The sequence below is a fragment of the Platalea leucorodia genome, assembly GCF_965183815.1.
Source record: "Platalea leucorodia genome assembly, chromosome: 10".
In the NCBI taxonomy this organism is placed as follows: domain Eukaryota; kingdom Metazoa; phylum Chordata; class Aves; order Pelecaniformes; family Threskiornithidae; genus Platalea; species Platalea leucorodia.
The window spans coordinates 10932644-10946804 of record NC_138832.1 but is presented as its reverse complement, the minus strand read 5'-3'; the positions used below and the strand labels follow the sequence as shown (position 1 = coordinate 10946804).

At 60.3% G+C, this 14161-nt stretch overlaps 2 protein-coding genes across 2 annotated transcripts in view; both read right to left on the bottom strand.

Annotated features, from left to right (window-relative positions):
• The window catches only part of DLG3 (discs large MAGUK scaffold protein 3), a gene marked incomplete at its 5' end in the record, with an annotated part of 78035 nt that extends 75012 nt beyond the window's left edge, over positions 1-3023 (bottom strand). The window contains 2 exons of the mRNA XM_082323370.1: positions 762-893; positions 2977-3023. Of these exons, the coding sequence (XP_082179496.1) occupies positions 762-893; positions 2977-2992 (148 nt within the window). The remainder of the gene's footprint in view (positions 1-761; positions 894-2976) is intronic.
• A 1279-nt stretch (positions 3024-4302) lies between these two features.
• On the bottom strand, positions 4303-12423 carry GDPD2 (glycerophosphodiester phosphodiesterase domain containing 2; the record flags this gene model as incomplete). Its single annotated transcript, XM_082322829.1, has 15 exons — positions 4303-4355; positions 4655-4683; positions 5129-5211; positions 5449-5596; positions 5971-6122; positions 6960-7175; positions 7731-7881; positions 8423-8505; positions 9019-9164; positions 9614-9707; positions 10096-10194; positions 10561-10620; positions 10873-10966; positions 11040-11143; positions 12310-12423. 15 exons carry the CDS (start codon positions 12421-12423, stop codon positions 4303-4305), a joined length of 1626 nt encoding a protein of 541 aa, XP_082178955.1.
• Between the last annotated feature and the right edge of the window lie 1738 nt (positions 12424-14161).

The window sequence follows — 14161 nt, the reverse complement described above, 5'->3', positions numbered from 1 at the left end:
GTGCGTCTTGCAGGGAGAAGCTGCGTAGTCCGGCGAGACTCCAGCTGTGTTTGTCTAAATCCACATGGAGAACTTTACGCTGCACTCAAAATAGCATTTTCTGGTGCCCAGCCCCAAGACGAGCCTCGCTGTCAAGTCCGTTTCTTGTGTGAAATGGGGCCGCTTGCACAGTGTGTTACTCACAAGTGCTCTTGGATCCAAGCACAAGAAAGGCCAGGATACCCCAAAAGGAGCTGGGTATGCATGGATTCTCTCTCAAAAACAGAAAAAATTAGTTTCCCTTCGAGTCGGCAGCAGGAACAGAAAGTAGCAGGTTGTGATGAGGCTGAGGGGTGCAGGGAAGAGCAAGGCCCTGTGGCGGGGTGTCCTTGGTACAGCAGCAGAGCTGGAAACCCGGCGGTGGCTGCGGAAACACCGTGCCTGCACTGCGCAGAGGGTGCTCACGGCATTGCAGCATCCTTTAGTGGGTGCTGGATAGATCTGGCATGGCCTGATGAAGGCGGCTTTACCCCTTGTCCACAATCACCTGACTGAGGAATCCTGTTCACATTGCAAACACCCACCAACTGCAGCCCCAACCCCTGGTATCTCCTGCCCAAGCCCTGGGGGAGAAAGACAGCCCAGGTCCCTGGCGTTACAGGCACCCATGTGTTTGCGCAGGATGCACCCAGCCTGGTCAGTGCTGGGCACCTGTGCAGGATCAGGCCTGCAGGAGAGCCCACTGACCACAAATCCCCAGGGACCACAAGGCAGGGGCTTACCCAGCAGAGCCTGGAAGAGTTCACTTTGGAAGATGTGCGAGACTTTTCCAATGGAGGCTTTCAGCTCCTGCTCCTCCGGGGACTGCAGGGTGCTTTGGTATCTGGTCAGAATTTCCACTGCCCGTTCAGTGTCTGCAAGGATAACACAGAAGTAACACGGCATTAACACTGAAGGATGGACAGACATCGTCAGGGAGGGCTCGAGTGCAGCCTTGGAGCAGTGCAAAGAGCTCACCTGGATAACGCCTCAAGTTACCTTCCAGCTCTGGATTTTTAAGAGTCAAGCAGCCACAAAAGCAGCCTCCTTATGCATACCTGGAAAAGCTAACCCTGCCGCGAGGTGCAGAGTCGGGTAGGGGCTGGAGGGGAGGTGGTTCTGCCTGCTGGCCCTCCTTGACCCTGAAAATCAGAGGCTAAACCCAGGTTGACTCACCTCCCAACCCCGTGGCACTGGGCAGCCTGAGCACCTCTGCCACCTCCCAGGCAGAAAAGCCGTTCAGGAGCTGGACATGTCCCAGTTGCACAGGGCTATGAGTACCACCGCAGGAACTGCAGTCTCCCACACGGGGCCAGATGGCTGCAGCAAAGCTGAGCATAGCCCCAGTCACGTAGCACGAGATATTGCCAACAGCTCAGCTACACAAGTGGCAAAACTTGGGTTTCCACAGGGTGAAGCGTCAGAATTGCTCCACGCAGCAAGCAGCCTTGGGTCAGCAGGAGACACAGTGGGAAAGGAACATGATGCCTTGGTGTCAGGGATGCTGACCAGGAGGGGAGCTAGAGGCTGGCATGAAGCAATGCTTTGGTTAAAGACTGGGCTCACCATAGCTGTGAGACAACCTTGGACCTAAAATAGTGGAGCTGTGATCTCTCTGTGCCAGGACACCTCCATGCTTCTCTGGGCAGACACCCAGAGCTGCCAGTCCAGCTCCAGCCCCAGATGTGACCCATCTCTCAGGTGGGTGGGGAGCTCCCGTGGACCTTGAGCCCATCCCAGCCCTATCAGTGAATATTTCCCTTTGTCACCCAGGCAGCCCGCAGACAAAGGGCGTCTGTGTGAGGAGGCGGGGGAGCCGTTCTGCCACTGTTGAGGACTCATCTTTTAACCCAGGAACTCATGTAGAAAGGATGACCCTGCTCATCCCAGGGCTCTTGGCAGGGAATTCAGGTCATCGAACAAGGGGGCCTGTGTCTGCTAGGGTATGTGCCACCTGCTGTCCCAGCTCATCGGCCGGCTCCCCTCCCAGCTCCTCCTTGGCTGAAAGGGGCAGGGGATCCTGCCTGTGTCACCGGCCCACACCGACTCATTGTGGGAGCAGAAGAGAGAAAGGAGCCTGGGGAAGCGTGAATAGCTCCTGCTCAGAGCTGGGCTCCACACTGGCGCCAAGAAAAGCAGGGACTTCCCCAAGCTCCAGATTTATTGGGCTTTATGGGCATCCCAGCCCTGTGTTATCACTAAGGGCTTCCTTTTCTGCAAGATCAGACAGTGGCTTCAGACACTACCCAGCATCCCGCGAGTGGAGTTGAGTCATCTTCGCCTGGTCATTCCTGACCTTATCAGCAGAAACTAAAGAAGCAGGTGGAGAACTGGGGCCACCACAACAGGACACAAAGATTGCAAACCTGGTGTGAACATCCCACCCCAGTCCAGGCTGCACAGAAAGAGCGGCATGCACCCCTGGCCACCAGCACCGGGTGACAGCCAGCTGGAGCAGGGGAGCACCGGCCCTGGGGCACCGAACCCAGGGAAGTGCCGTGCCCCCAGCACAGGGGAGAGACCTGAGCACCCTTCCTGCAGCACCCAAGAAAGAGCACGCAGTGTCCGGGGCCCATCTCACCACGCCTCAAGGTGCAAGTCCCGCTTACAGGAGGTCCTTCCTCGCAGGGCCCGCACCCCCATACCTGCCCTCCCCAAGCACCCAAGGGTGCTGCAAGCACAGCATCCCACGGCCACCCACTCTCAGCCACGGCGGTACGAGGACGTGTCCCGCAGCCCGGGGAGGGCATGAAGCCGGGGCACCCAGTCCTCAGGGCTCAGCCCCGGGGGTGCACTGGGCAGGGCGGCCCGGCCCGCGGCGAGGAGGGAGGGAGGGAGGTGCCCGGAGGCGCGGGCACCGGGCGCGGTGCCGGTACCGGCAGGCAGACACTTGTTGAGCGCGGCGGGCCGCGGTGCCGGCGCTGCGGGCAGGGCAGGGCAGGGCAGGGCGCTCCTTACCTTCCCGGCGAATCATCGCTCCGCCGTGGCCGGCGGCCGCTCCGATCGGTGCCAGCCCGCCAGCGGCCGCGCCGCCGCCCGCCCCGCGGGACCCGGCCGAGGAGCCGCCCCCCGCCCGCCCCCCGCCGGCACCGCCTCCGGGAGCGCCCCCGCTGCTCTGTCCCGGGCGCGGCTGCTCCCAGCCCCCGGGCTGCCGGGGCGGCTCGGCCTGCGCACCCCGCCCCGGGAGCCCCTGCGGGCACGCCCGGCTCGGCCTCCCCTCCCCTCCCTCCCCGCTGCGGAGGGCCCGGCCCGGCCGAGCCGCTCGGCCCCCGGCACCGCTTCCCCGCGCTGTCGCTAGGTGGCACGGGCGCGCCGCGGATCCGCGCCTGCCCCGGGCCGGTACCGGCAGCGCTCCAGGCAGCCGGGACCTGCGGGTAGGGGTGGGGGGTGCAGGGGAGCGGGAAAGGGGGAGGAAGCAGTTACCTCCGGCTCACCCCTTCGGGCTCTGTCTACCGCTCCGCTGATTTATTGACATAAATAGGTAGGAACAAGTAAAACGTCCCCGTGCCCCGTTCCAAGTTCAAGGCCCAGCTGCAAAGTGACCGACGCTGAGCCCCCTGCTCCCCTCCCTCCCACACCTCTGTAGCCTTGCAGCAGCAGGAGGGTGACCGTGGTCCTGCCAGCCCCAGACACCCTCCACCCCCAGCCCCTGCTCCCTTTGCCCCCCCGAGCAATCGGCACCAACTGCCGCACGGGGTGCCAGCACCCTGGCCTGCAAGCATGAAGCCAGCAGCAGCAGGGGCAGGACTTGTGTCCAGCATGGGGGTGGGAAGAGCTCAGCTCCCCCTCCATTTTGTGAAAAGCCCCCCCTGCACCCCCCTTCCTATTCCTCAAGCCATGGGGCAGGGCAGCCCCCAGGGCAGCAGCACTTTAAACAAGGTTTCCCATCACTGGCTGCAGAGCTGCTGCTGACAGGCAGAGGCTGCCCTTTCCCTGCACCAAACAGCAACTCAAATTCCCACTAGTCTCCAAACCCCAGGGCAGAGATCTTAGCCCCGGCACTGCTGGAGAAGTACTCAGCCCCCACGCACAAGCCAGCCCCAGGAAACCCCTGCAAAGGCTCTGGTTCCTTGCTGCCAGTGGGAACGGGGAACCCAGTTCCAGGTCTTTTCAGCTGAGGGCAGTTATACACCACGCAAGGAGCCAGGAAGGCTACGGGGACGGGAAGCTCATGAAGGAGTCTGCAAAGGAAAGGAGCCTCGAAGCTGGCCTGAGGAGTGCTCCCCACTTGAGCTGTGCAGGGCTCTGGCTGCCTCTCCCCATGGCTGATGCAGGCTGGAGGGGTCACTCTTGCATCAAGCTGTTGATCTTTGTGAGCAGCACGTCCGTCTCGGACTCTGGGGAGACAGAAAAAACAGTCATCGCAGGCAGCCACCATCCCACAGCGACAGGCGGAGCAGCCTGAAAAGCAGGTCTGAGGAGTCTTGGGGAATGTGGGATTCCCCAGTGCTGTCCCACAGGGCTGTTTGCTAAGGGCAGGATAGGAACTCTCTGGGCTGGGATTCCCTTCCCTTCTCCCTGCCATCCCAAACTGCTCTGTCATGTTCGGCTGGAGAAAGCTGCCTGCCTGCCAGGGAGAGTCCCACAGGCACAGCCTGGCTCTGAGGGAGGGGAGCTCGTATCCGTGCACACTCACCCACTAGCCGTCTTCTCTGGGAGCATTTCCTAGGAGATGGAATAGGATTGATGTTAGCATGTCAGTCTGGCCTCCCCCTTCCCTTCCCCGAGCTCCCAGCTGGCGACTGTGGGGCCCCACAGGACCCACAGTCCCACAGGGATCTGCTCTCGGTGCCTGCAGCACGGGCAAAGTAACAGGGCCAAGGTCCCCCAGCCTCAGCCCGCCAAGCCCTGGGGTGCAGAGTAAGCTAGTAAGTGTGAACTAAGGCATCCAGCAGCTCGAGGAAGGGTCAGCCTAGATTTTTAGCTGCAGCCTAGTGATAAAAGCTGCCTCCACACACTGCTGTCTCAGCCAGGCAGGAGAGGACCCCCCCAGGATCTGAGTCCAGAGAGGGGTGATACGACTGGGTTTGGATATGAACCAGCCACCCAGGGCACACCACAGCCTCCCCCAACAGACCTGTCCCAGGAGGGAAAAAGGGATCAAACGTACTTCAGCAAGAGGAAGGCCCAGAGGATGGCAAGGAAGGAGGCGCAGTCTACGACAATCCAGATCATGAGGTACGTGCTGCTGGGCTGCAAGGCAACAAGACAAGCCATGAACAACAGCCAGGGGTGGTGTGCTGGTGGCACAGCCCAGCCTGCTGTGCCAGCAGTCCTTTCTGCAGGGTCACACGTTCCCATGCCAGCACGGCACTGAGCAAAAGCCACCCTCCAGGCTAGCTGGCTGCCTGGGGCTGCTGCAGAAAGGGACCCACAAGTGCCTGGGGCACAGGGCTGTGGGGCAGGGTGAAGGATGGAGTGGTCACTTACGAGCAGCCAGATGGGGTGTTTCATCTCCTTCAGCACCTGGCAGGCGTTGGTGGTGACAGAGCTCACCCCAGAGCACCACAGCACGGAGAAGAGCCAGGGTTGGTTCACCACGTACAAGTTGACAGAGATGTTGTCCTGGCGGTACTGCCTGCATAGGGACAGCCGTGGTCAGAGCAGCAGACAGCAGGGTGCCGGCACACTCAGCATACAGCCGGAGAGGACTGGATGTCTGGGATTTGATCCAGCATTTGCAGCCACATGGAGCAACTGTCTGGAGAGCGAGACCCAGGGCAGATTTGCTGGCAAGGCAGAGGACTGCAGCCAGCTCCATCCCCTGCACCAGCCCTGCCTGATAAGGCATGCTTGCCCGCAAGGCTGTAGCACACACCCTGCCTTTCCCAGCAGTGCGCCAGCACTCAGCCTCAGCTGGCCCTCACCTCTGCTGGCCGCTGAGACAGAGCTAGGACAGTGCCCAGGTCCCACAGCCCACAGCTCCCAGGCTCCTGGGCACAGGGCTCTCACCTGATCTCCTCAGAGCTCATGTCATGGTAGGCCAGATTGACACGCAGCAGTGGCTCCTTCTCATTTTGGAGTCTCTTCCGGCCGTAAACTTGCTGAATGCCTGGGGCTTGCTGTTTGACCTGTTCCCTGAACCCATCTGGCAGCCAGAGGACCTAGGCAAGAGCCAGAGAGCACATGCAGAGGAGAGGTGCCCCAGAGAGCTTGCTCTCTTATATTTCCTTGCAGGTCCAGGCACACATGGCCTGCTCAGACAGCTGCTTCCTGCCCCCCTCTCCACACTCAGCTCTTCCATGAGGATCTCAGCCAGGACAGTCTCCTAAGAGCTTGTCCCAGCCAAGAAGTAAGCACAACAGACCCCACTGACGGGAGAAAGCAGTTCCAGTCTAAGAAAGCTGCCGCAGTTATGGCCTTTCTGGGTCCTTGAATGGATTGAGCAGTGCATCCTTTTGGCCCCAACTCTGCAGCAAGAATGCACCTTGGATCAGCACTACAGTACAAGTCTTTGCTGTGTTGCCTCCTGCTCTGCATTCCCCAGAAACCAAGAAGGGAAAGCGATTTGCGTGCTAATTCATCCCCTCAGGGCAGCACGTGTCCCGAGCTGCAGAGGTTGGATGAAGTGCAAAGGCAACACAGGAGGCTGCAGCAGGAGTCCAAGAGCTGCAGGGAGAGGTGTGGCGCAACGCTGGGAGGTGGAAGCCTGTTTTCCTACTCTTGCTGCTGGTCCCCTCCCTAGACTGACTCACTGTTTACACACCAGAGTGTCCAGTGCTGGGGAACCAGAGTATTTGGAGGGGTCTGAAGCTGTAGGCATTAACCCCTAATTACTGGCAACTTCTTCCAGCTAGAGAACTCCACGCCTGGACAGGGTTCCCCAGCAGGGATCACATACAGGGATGTGGTGTATGGGGTGGCAGGGATGCTCGGTGGGGTTGGCAGGGCAGCTCCCACCACAGCAGGGCCCGGCAGTGGTGGGGCGGTGGCCAGCTCACCTGCTGTAGTGGGATGCCTGACTGTAGGATCACTTCCAGGGTGGCATTGACGAAGCTCTGGTAGTCACTGTGGTTCTCAGGCCGGAGGTCGAACATGATGGAGATATTGCTCTGCTTGGCTGCCTTTAGTGCCTGTTCTAGGGATGGGATCTTCTGTTTAGCTGCCTGGTAGCGATCACCATCAGAAAGACTCTGCACAGTGGGAAACGGCCTCCGCTGCAAGGGTGAGAGAGGGAATTAATCATCATAGGCAGACCCCCTGTAAGCTTCCACCTCCCAAACTGGTGCCTGTCTCTGGCTCTCAGCTTCCTACACTGGCCTCTCCACATGCTGTCCAGTACAGACAAGCATAGAGATCCTTCCCCTGCACATCCATGGGGCACCTCTACCCTTCTCCCCACTAACAGCACAGTTCAAGCAGCCCTGACACCTGTGGGCATTCAGAGCAGCTCAGCAGTTAGTTAGTCACCTCTTGGGAAGAGCCTTGCCACAGCTGCCTCCAAGCCCAGGCAGGCTGTGCAGCTCAGAGCAAACGCATGAGAGATCTCCCCTCAAACCAGCCTCCTCCATGACTCAGCTGAGGAGTCAGAACAAACCCAGCTTGGGGCTTAACCACACCCAAGGGATTCGTGCAGGTGTGGAAATGCTTCTGCACTCTGTCCAGGTGTCTGCCAGGACTAGCGCTGCAGAGGGATCCTTCCCCAGGGCAGGGCTCATGCTTCACCCACAAATGCACCCATCCCTGACCAGCCACCCCAGAGGCATCCTGACCTCCAGGAACCAGCTGCCAGCATCCAGCTGCTGGAGGTCTGTCCAGTTGAACGCGGTGCTGTTCAGGGCAGCCCTCTCAGGGAACACAGCCTGCACGTTGGTGGTCCTGGTGAGTTCCTCATCATGCATGAGGAATGGAACCCCGTCAGCACTGGCAAAGGAGCAGAGAGGGAAGCTGTGTTTGTCTCCTATCCTTGCCCTGGCATTTCTGCCCCCCCCCCCAGCCACCCTGCTAGGGTAACCCCCACCCTTATGCCTGCTTGCCATCCTCTACACAAAAAGGTGAGAGTTTGGAAGGCGCAGAGCACCTAGAGACCAAGCCAGGAACCAAGCAGTTGCTTGCTCACTGCAACAGCTGTCCCCATATAGCAGGATTGCATGAGATGAACTAGAGCCAGGGTCTGTTCTCCAAGCAGTGCTCCTCCCCTGATGGTGCCTCCCTCCTAATGCCCTGGAAGGCAACCTGTGTGGGGAGGACAGAAACCCAGTACCTCTCCCAGATCATTGGGACACCAAGCTGGAGCCAGTCCCATAACTGGGAAGGTGTGAATGGCAGAGCCCTTTGAACAGGGGTGCCTCCAAATGCAGGCTGTATCAGTCCTCCAGGTGTGTTCCAGAATACCCCATGTGGGAGGTGACATCAAAGGATACACAGGCCCCTTCCTCCCTCCAAGTCCCTGCTGCCCCTTTACCTCACCATGACGTCTGTCTCAAAAACTTGCACATCACAGTCCACCGCTTTGTACAGTGACATGAGGGTGTTTTCAGGGGCCAGCTGGAAGAGGAACGATGTTAGTGCAGAGGGCATGGGCATGAAGGGGCAGGAGTCAGGCACTCACCCTGCCTGGCTGCATCCAGCAGCTTGGCTGGGCTCTAGGGCAACCACAATGAGACTGGGGTGACCCTGGTAGGCTGTGGGATAGAAAAGGGCTGGGTGCAGACAGCCGGAACCTGCCTAGTCCCCGCTTCCCAGCTCACACTACACAGCCAGGCTTCCTGCTGAAAGTCACCTGCTCCTGGTCCAGCAGTGCTCAGCAAGCAGCTCTGTCCTGCAGCTGCTGTGCCCACCCTCCTCACCCTGCGCTCATCCATCCACCAGCCCTGTGCTGCCCTGGCTGGTGTGCGGACCCCTCTCTACCGGGTTGGCCAGAGCTCGTCCAGGCCTGCAGCAGGAAGGATCTGATGCTGGTGCCCCATGGCCAGGCACAGCCTGGCTTTTGCTGTTGGAGCAGCCTGCCCCATCCACCCTGACCACTGTGCCAGGCCACTGCTGGTGCTGGTCACTCACCATGGGGGCTCCTCGGTGGCCAATCAAGGCTGGCTTGGGGGGCAGCTGGTTCTTCTCCATGAGGCAAGGGGAGGTGATTCCCAGGGGAGCCAGATACAGCGCGATCATCACCACGCAGTACACAAGCAGCAGAAACACCTTGAGACCTGCAGGCAGAGACAGAGAAAATAGAGGGGTGAGGTACAGAGGAAGTATTTTGCAGGCTGTTAGGAATAAGCCAAGGCTGCTTCTCCTGGCATTAACTTATGGTTGCCCTAGGTCAGACATCATTGCATCCCCAGCCTCAGGAACACAGCAGATTTATTCTTGGCCCACTACATATCCTTGCACCCCAACCCAGCACTACTGCAGGGCTCAGTCTGCCATCCATAGCCCTCCTTCAGCTGCAACGCAGTGAGGGCTGAAGCTGCACCAAAGGCTGGGCATGAGAAGCAGCAACCAAGAGCAGGTGTTACTACCAAACTGAGTCCTGGGGACCTGTTCGCACTGCACCGGTGCTCTTTGTGCACCACTCTGCCACCAGTGCCACACAGTTGGGTGGTAGGAAGCAGGGCACCAGCAGAGGGGGGAGGTGGAGACCTTGGAGGGGGATTACCTGTGTTGCGGGTGCGGTAGATGAAGCTTGCCAGGGGCCAGGCAAGGAGTGTCATTCCCCCCACGATTCCAATGTGCAGGAAGGGACCTGTTGCCTGGGGAGGCAAAGGCAGGGTGTCAGCCAGCAACAGCCCAGCCCCTGGCCTCAAAATCCACGTGCTCCAATGCCAGCGATCTGCCACTGCAGCCGGCACTGCTCGAAGATCCACAGTGCCAGAGAAGGAAGGACAGGCTCCTGGGGGGACTGAACAGACTCCTCACTCTGTTCCAGCCACCGTTCATCACCCTGATTGCAGCTGCTCCAGGAAGGACTGCTAGAGCAGGAGGAGAACCTTGCCTGACCAGGCAGCCGAAGTCAAAGGCAGGGAGTTAACCTCCACAGCACACAGCCATGCTGGGGGCTCCAGTCACCACCCTTCAGCTCATCTCCACAGGCCAGGTACTGGGTACAGCGGGGGAGTTTCTGGTATCGAGGTGACTCACCTGCAGGGAGATACGTGCACTTCTCCACTCCTCCGCCCACTTTATTCCCAGCCCTGTGAAGGCTGCAGCCACCACCAGGGAAGTTAAGATCAGCAGGGTCTGTGGGGCAAGGGACAGGGCAGTTAGGGGAGCATGCAGCATCCTGCAGGCCAGCTGGGCTCTGCCCTGGCAGGGCAGGCAGAGTCCTCCTCACCCCTTCCTCCGGAGCCCCTGCAAATCCCGAGACCCCAGTTCCCCCATCTGGGTTTGCAGCTGAGCTCTCCCCATGCTCTGAGCAAGGGGAATAGTCTCATGCCAGAGACAAGTGGCTGGGGGACTAACACCTGCAGCCCAGCTCAGCAGGGACACAGAGCCACTCAGTGGGGTCACAGCAACCGTATGCAGCCCTAGTAGGCTGGCCGCATCTTCCCAAGGTGCAAGGGCAGCCAGGGCAGGCACTGTCTCCCTGTACCCGCAGTCTCTCACCTTGTGCAGCCAGTGTAGCTTCAAGGGCTGGCCACAGAGCTGCAAGCACAAAGCAAGGACCTGTGAGAAGAACAAGGAGATGTCAGAGCTGGGTTGTATCCCACACCCCAGCCCTCTAAGGGGACAGGGCTTAGCCACAGCAGCTCTGACCCCCCTGACACAGGCAAGGTCTCCAGCCATGCTCAGGCTGACACAGCTCCAGCAGGCTGGATGCTGTGGGCTCCACCTGGCTCTGCACAGGGCATGGCAGCCAGCCTGTGCTCAGCACAGCTCCGTAACCCCACTAGCCCAGGCAGGATCAGTGGGGCTCACCAGCAGCACAGCCAAGTAGGTGATCAGCACAGCCGTAGCTATAAGCAGGACCAGGGACCAGTCTAGCCATAACTTCCTCTGCTTGAAGATGAACCTGCCAGCAAAGGGGATGGTCAGAGGGGCAGGGGAGACATGGGGAGCAAGGCTGGATGTGGGATCCTACTCACTCATTGAAGTTGTGGAAATCATTAAGGATGATGATGGCAAAGTAGAGCCACACCAATGTGAAGAGGAAGACGAAGAAGAGGAAAAGGAACCAGCTGCAGTCACACTGAAAGTCAGAGATGACAGCTATGCAAACACCTGCAGTGCACCTAGCCCCTGGCCAGGTTGCTGAGGCCCCTGAGGAGCACGCTGCCTGCAGCAGGGTGCACAGGGGGTCGCAGCAGGCACTGGCCTCATGGGTCCAGGCACTGAGCTGCCCCATGGAGAGGGAACAGAGCTCCCCAGGAGAGCTCTTTCAGCTGGACCCATGCTACAGGAAGATGGGCCAGCATCTCCTACAACAAGCCAAAAAGCTACCTATGCCAGGCCGGGGAGGACATCCCCTGTGGCAGAACTGCCTCATTTCCCATGCTCCTAGGAGCAGGCTGGGACTTCAGACACAGGAAGGGGCAGGGAGCCAGGTCCTGTTCCCTTCTAGCTAGGTGATCTGCGGGCTGGGCAGAGAGGGGAGCTGTGCCTCAAAGCTGCCATTGCAGCAGTGAGCCTGCAGACGGCTCCTGCCTGCCCAGCCAAAGCCAGGTCCAGCTTCAGGGTCTCCAGCCCCCAGCCCTGCATACATGGGGAAGTGAGGGGTGCCACAGGTGCTGAACGGGATACCTGGCAGCCCGGACCAGCTCGCACATTCCAGGCAAGATGGGACAAGCAGCAGCACAGCCGCTCCCATGGGAGTTGGAGACCTCAGAGAATCCCAGGGCCTCACCCCTCCCAGGTTACAAATTGTTGGGGACACCCCTTTCCAGCACCCCATCGGCAGGGGCCGCACCCAGCCCAGGAACTGTGCCTCCCACGTGCCTTGCCAGGCACTCAGCGCCCCAGGACCTGCCCACCACACTCAGCCCTTGGGGAGTGCAGCACTTTGCTCCGGGCACGTGCGAGCCCTGCTGCAGACACATGCTTGGCCAGGCAGGGGATGACCATGGTTCAGCCTTGCTGCTGCCAGCGTGCTGCTCTACCCTGCTTGTCACCCAGTGGGAACAGACAGCTCACCCTCTCACCGCTCCAGGCTAGGGCAGTCCCTGGACAGAGAGGGTGCCAGGTAGCACCCAGCTCTCTTGGGGCTCAGTCTTGGGGAGCAAGACCAGTGGCAAGGGGTCAGCAGCCCAGTGTCTGGACTGAGCCCCCCAGTGAGAGCCTTTCCCCACCCCAGTCACCACTCTGAGCCTCCCATGCAGGGGCTGGCCAGCCCCAGCTCAGCATCACCCATGGTATCACCTTGGTGGTTCTCAGGCCCTTCCTCTTCTCTTTCTTGGTGGTGATCCACTGGCAGCTGTAGAGGCAGAGCAGGCAGGTGGCACAGGGGCGGCAGCAGCCAGGGGGGTCTGCCATAGCACTGGGCTGTCCCAGGCCAAAGATCAGGCGTCCTGCAGGGGATGCACATAGCATGTTGGCACAGACCTCCCAACACACACCGCTCCCCATGCTGTGGGGATGGAGCACTGCAGCATCCTGGGGCCAGGTACCGTGGTAAGTGGCTGCCCCAGAGCCCTGGGGCATAGCGGGGCTGTTGGCTGTGTCCCCAGCCAAGGCATGGTGCCAGGGAAAGCAGTAGCACAAGGTGCATCCCAACCCTGTTCAGCAGGCTGCCCTCTGACTCTGCTTAATGAGCTGGAGCAAGCCCAGAGCTGGCAGGGAGCCAGGCCTGCTCCCCAGCCCAGGGTTTGGAGCTCCAGCTGGGAGCCAGGGCACCGTGCAGGCTCCAGGGGCCGGCAGCCTCGCCGGCCAGCTTGACACAACCTTGCACCCAGGCTCTCCAGGAGCAGCCCAGCTGCAAGGACCATGCAGCCCCATGCTGCAGCCCAGGGCTCCTGCTATGCAGCTGAGGGTACATGTGACAGCCTGGGAAGTACCCATTCTCCTCCATAAGCCCAGGTCTCCGCTGAGGCAGCACCATCCTGGCAGCCCTCCAGCTCATCTTGCACAGCAAGGGGTCCCTAGGGGGGCGGGAGAGGACCAACTGGATGGCTGTTGGTCCAAGCACTATGGGGAGGGGGGGAAGGGAGGGAGAGCAGCAGTTATGGGGGGAACCCATTGCTACAGTCGTGGACAGCCAGGCTGGGTGCAGGGCTACCACTGGGTTCCACATGCACTGGGAAGGGGAGAGGGCCACGATGCTTTGCTGTGGTCCCCAGATTCCTGGTGCTCAGCTGGAGGAAGCAGGGAGTCCCAAACAAGGTCTTCCTTTATCCACCCCAAGAAACCCATGTTTATTACTGCTTGCCCTGCTGCGGAGCTGCTCCCTCTCCTCATCCCAGCCTCCCCAACAGGCCAGGCACCCCACACAACACTATCACCCTGCAGATTAAGCCCGACTCTCATTTCACTGTGACCACTAAGCCAGCTGACCACATCCTCCCAATGTTGGGGGCAAGGGTGTGCCTAGCAGAGCCATGTCCCAGCCCAACCTGGGCCCTAGCAGAGCTAGCCCAGGCCATCCCAGCCCCAGCCAGCCACACCAGAGTGGCTCTGCCATGCCCTGGCTATGGCCAAGGTCAGCTTGGTCTCCTCTCATGACACAGCAGCACTCAAGCACGACACCTCGCTCCCGAATACCACCAGTGTGTCGGTCTCCAGGGCTGGGCTGCAGTCTCCCCTGGGACCCACACAGAGCAGTGGCCCCTGGGGCATGTACAGCCAGGTACTAACCCAAGAGCAGGACCCCTAACCTGCCCAGCCGGCTTCTGCAGGTTGGGGTAGGTCTGGGGGCTGCCATCAGCAGGTCCAGCCAGCCAAGGCATAGGGGATGCTGAGCAGCACAGCGATGCCCAGATCCACTGCCTCCTCAGTCTTCTAGGGACCAGATCAGCAGCTGTGATCTGCTCAGTGATCGCACAGAAGGAGCCAGCCCTAACACAAATGCAGGAAGCTGTTGGACCAGACATTTTCTCTCCCTGATGCCCAGGGGCTCTGGCTGCAGGCTCATACCCCTGCTGTCACCAGAAGCAGAGGCACCACTTCCACCAGGGAGCAGTGGGCTCAGCCAGCATCCCCTGGGACTTGCCCCGTCCCCCCCTCGCTGCTCACACAGGTGGAGCACCAGTGCCAGCAGCTGCTCAGGGAAACTCTG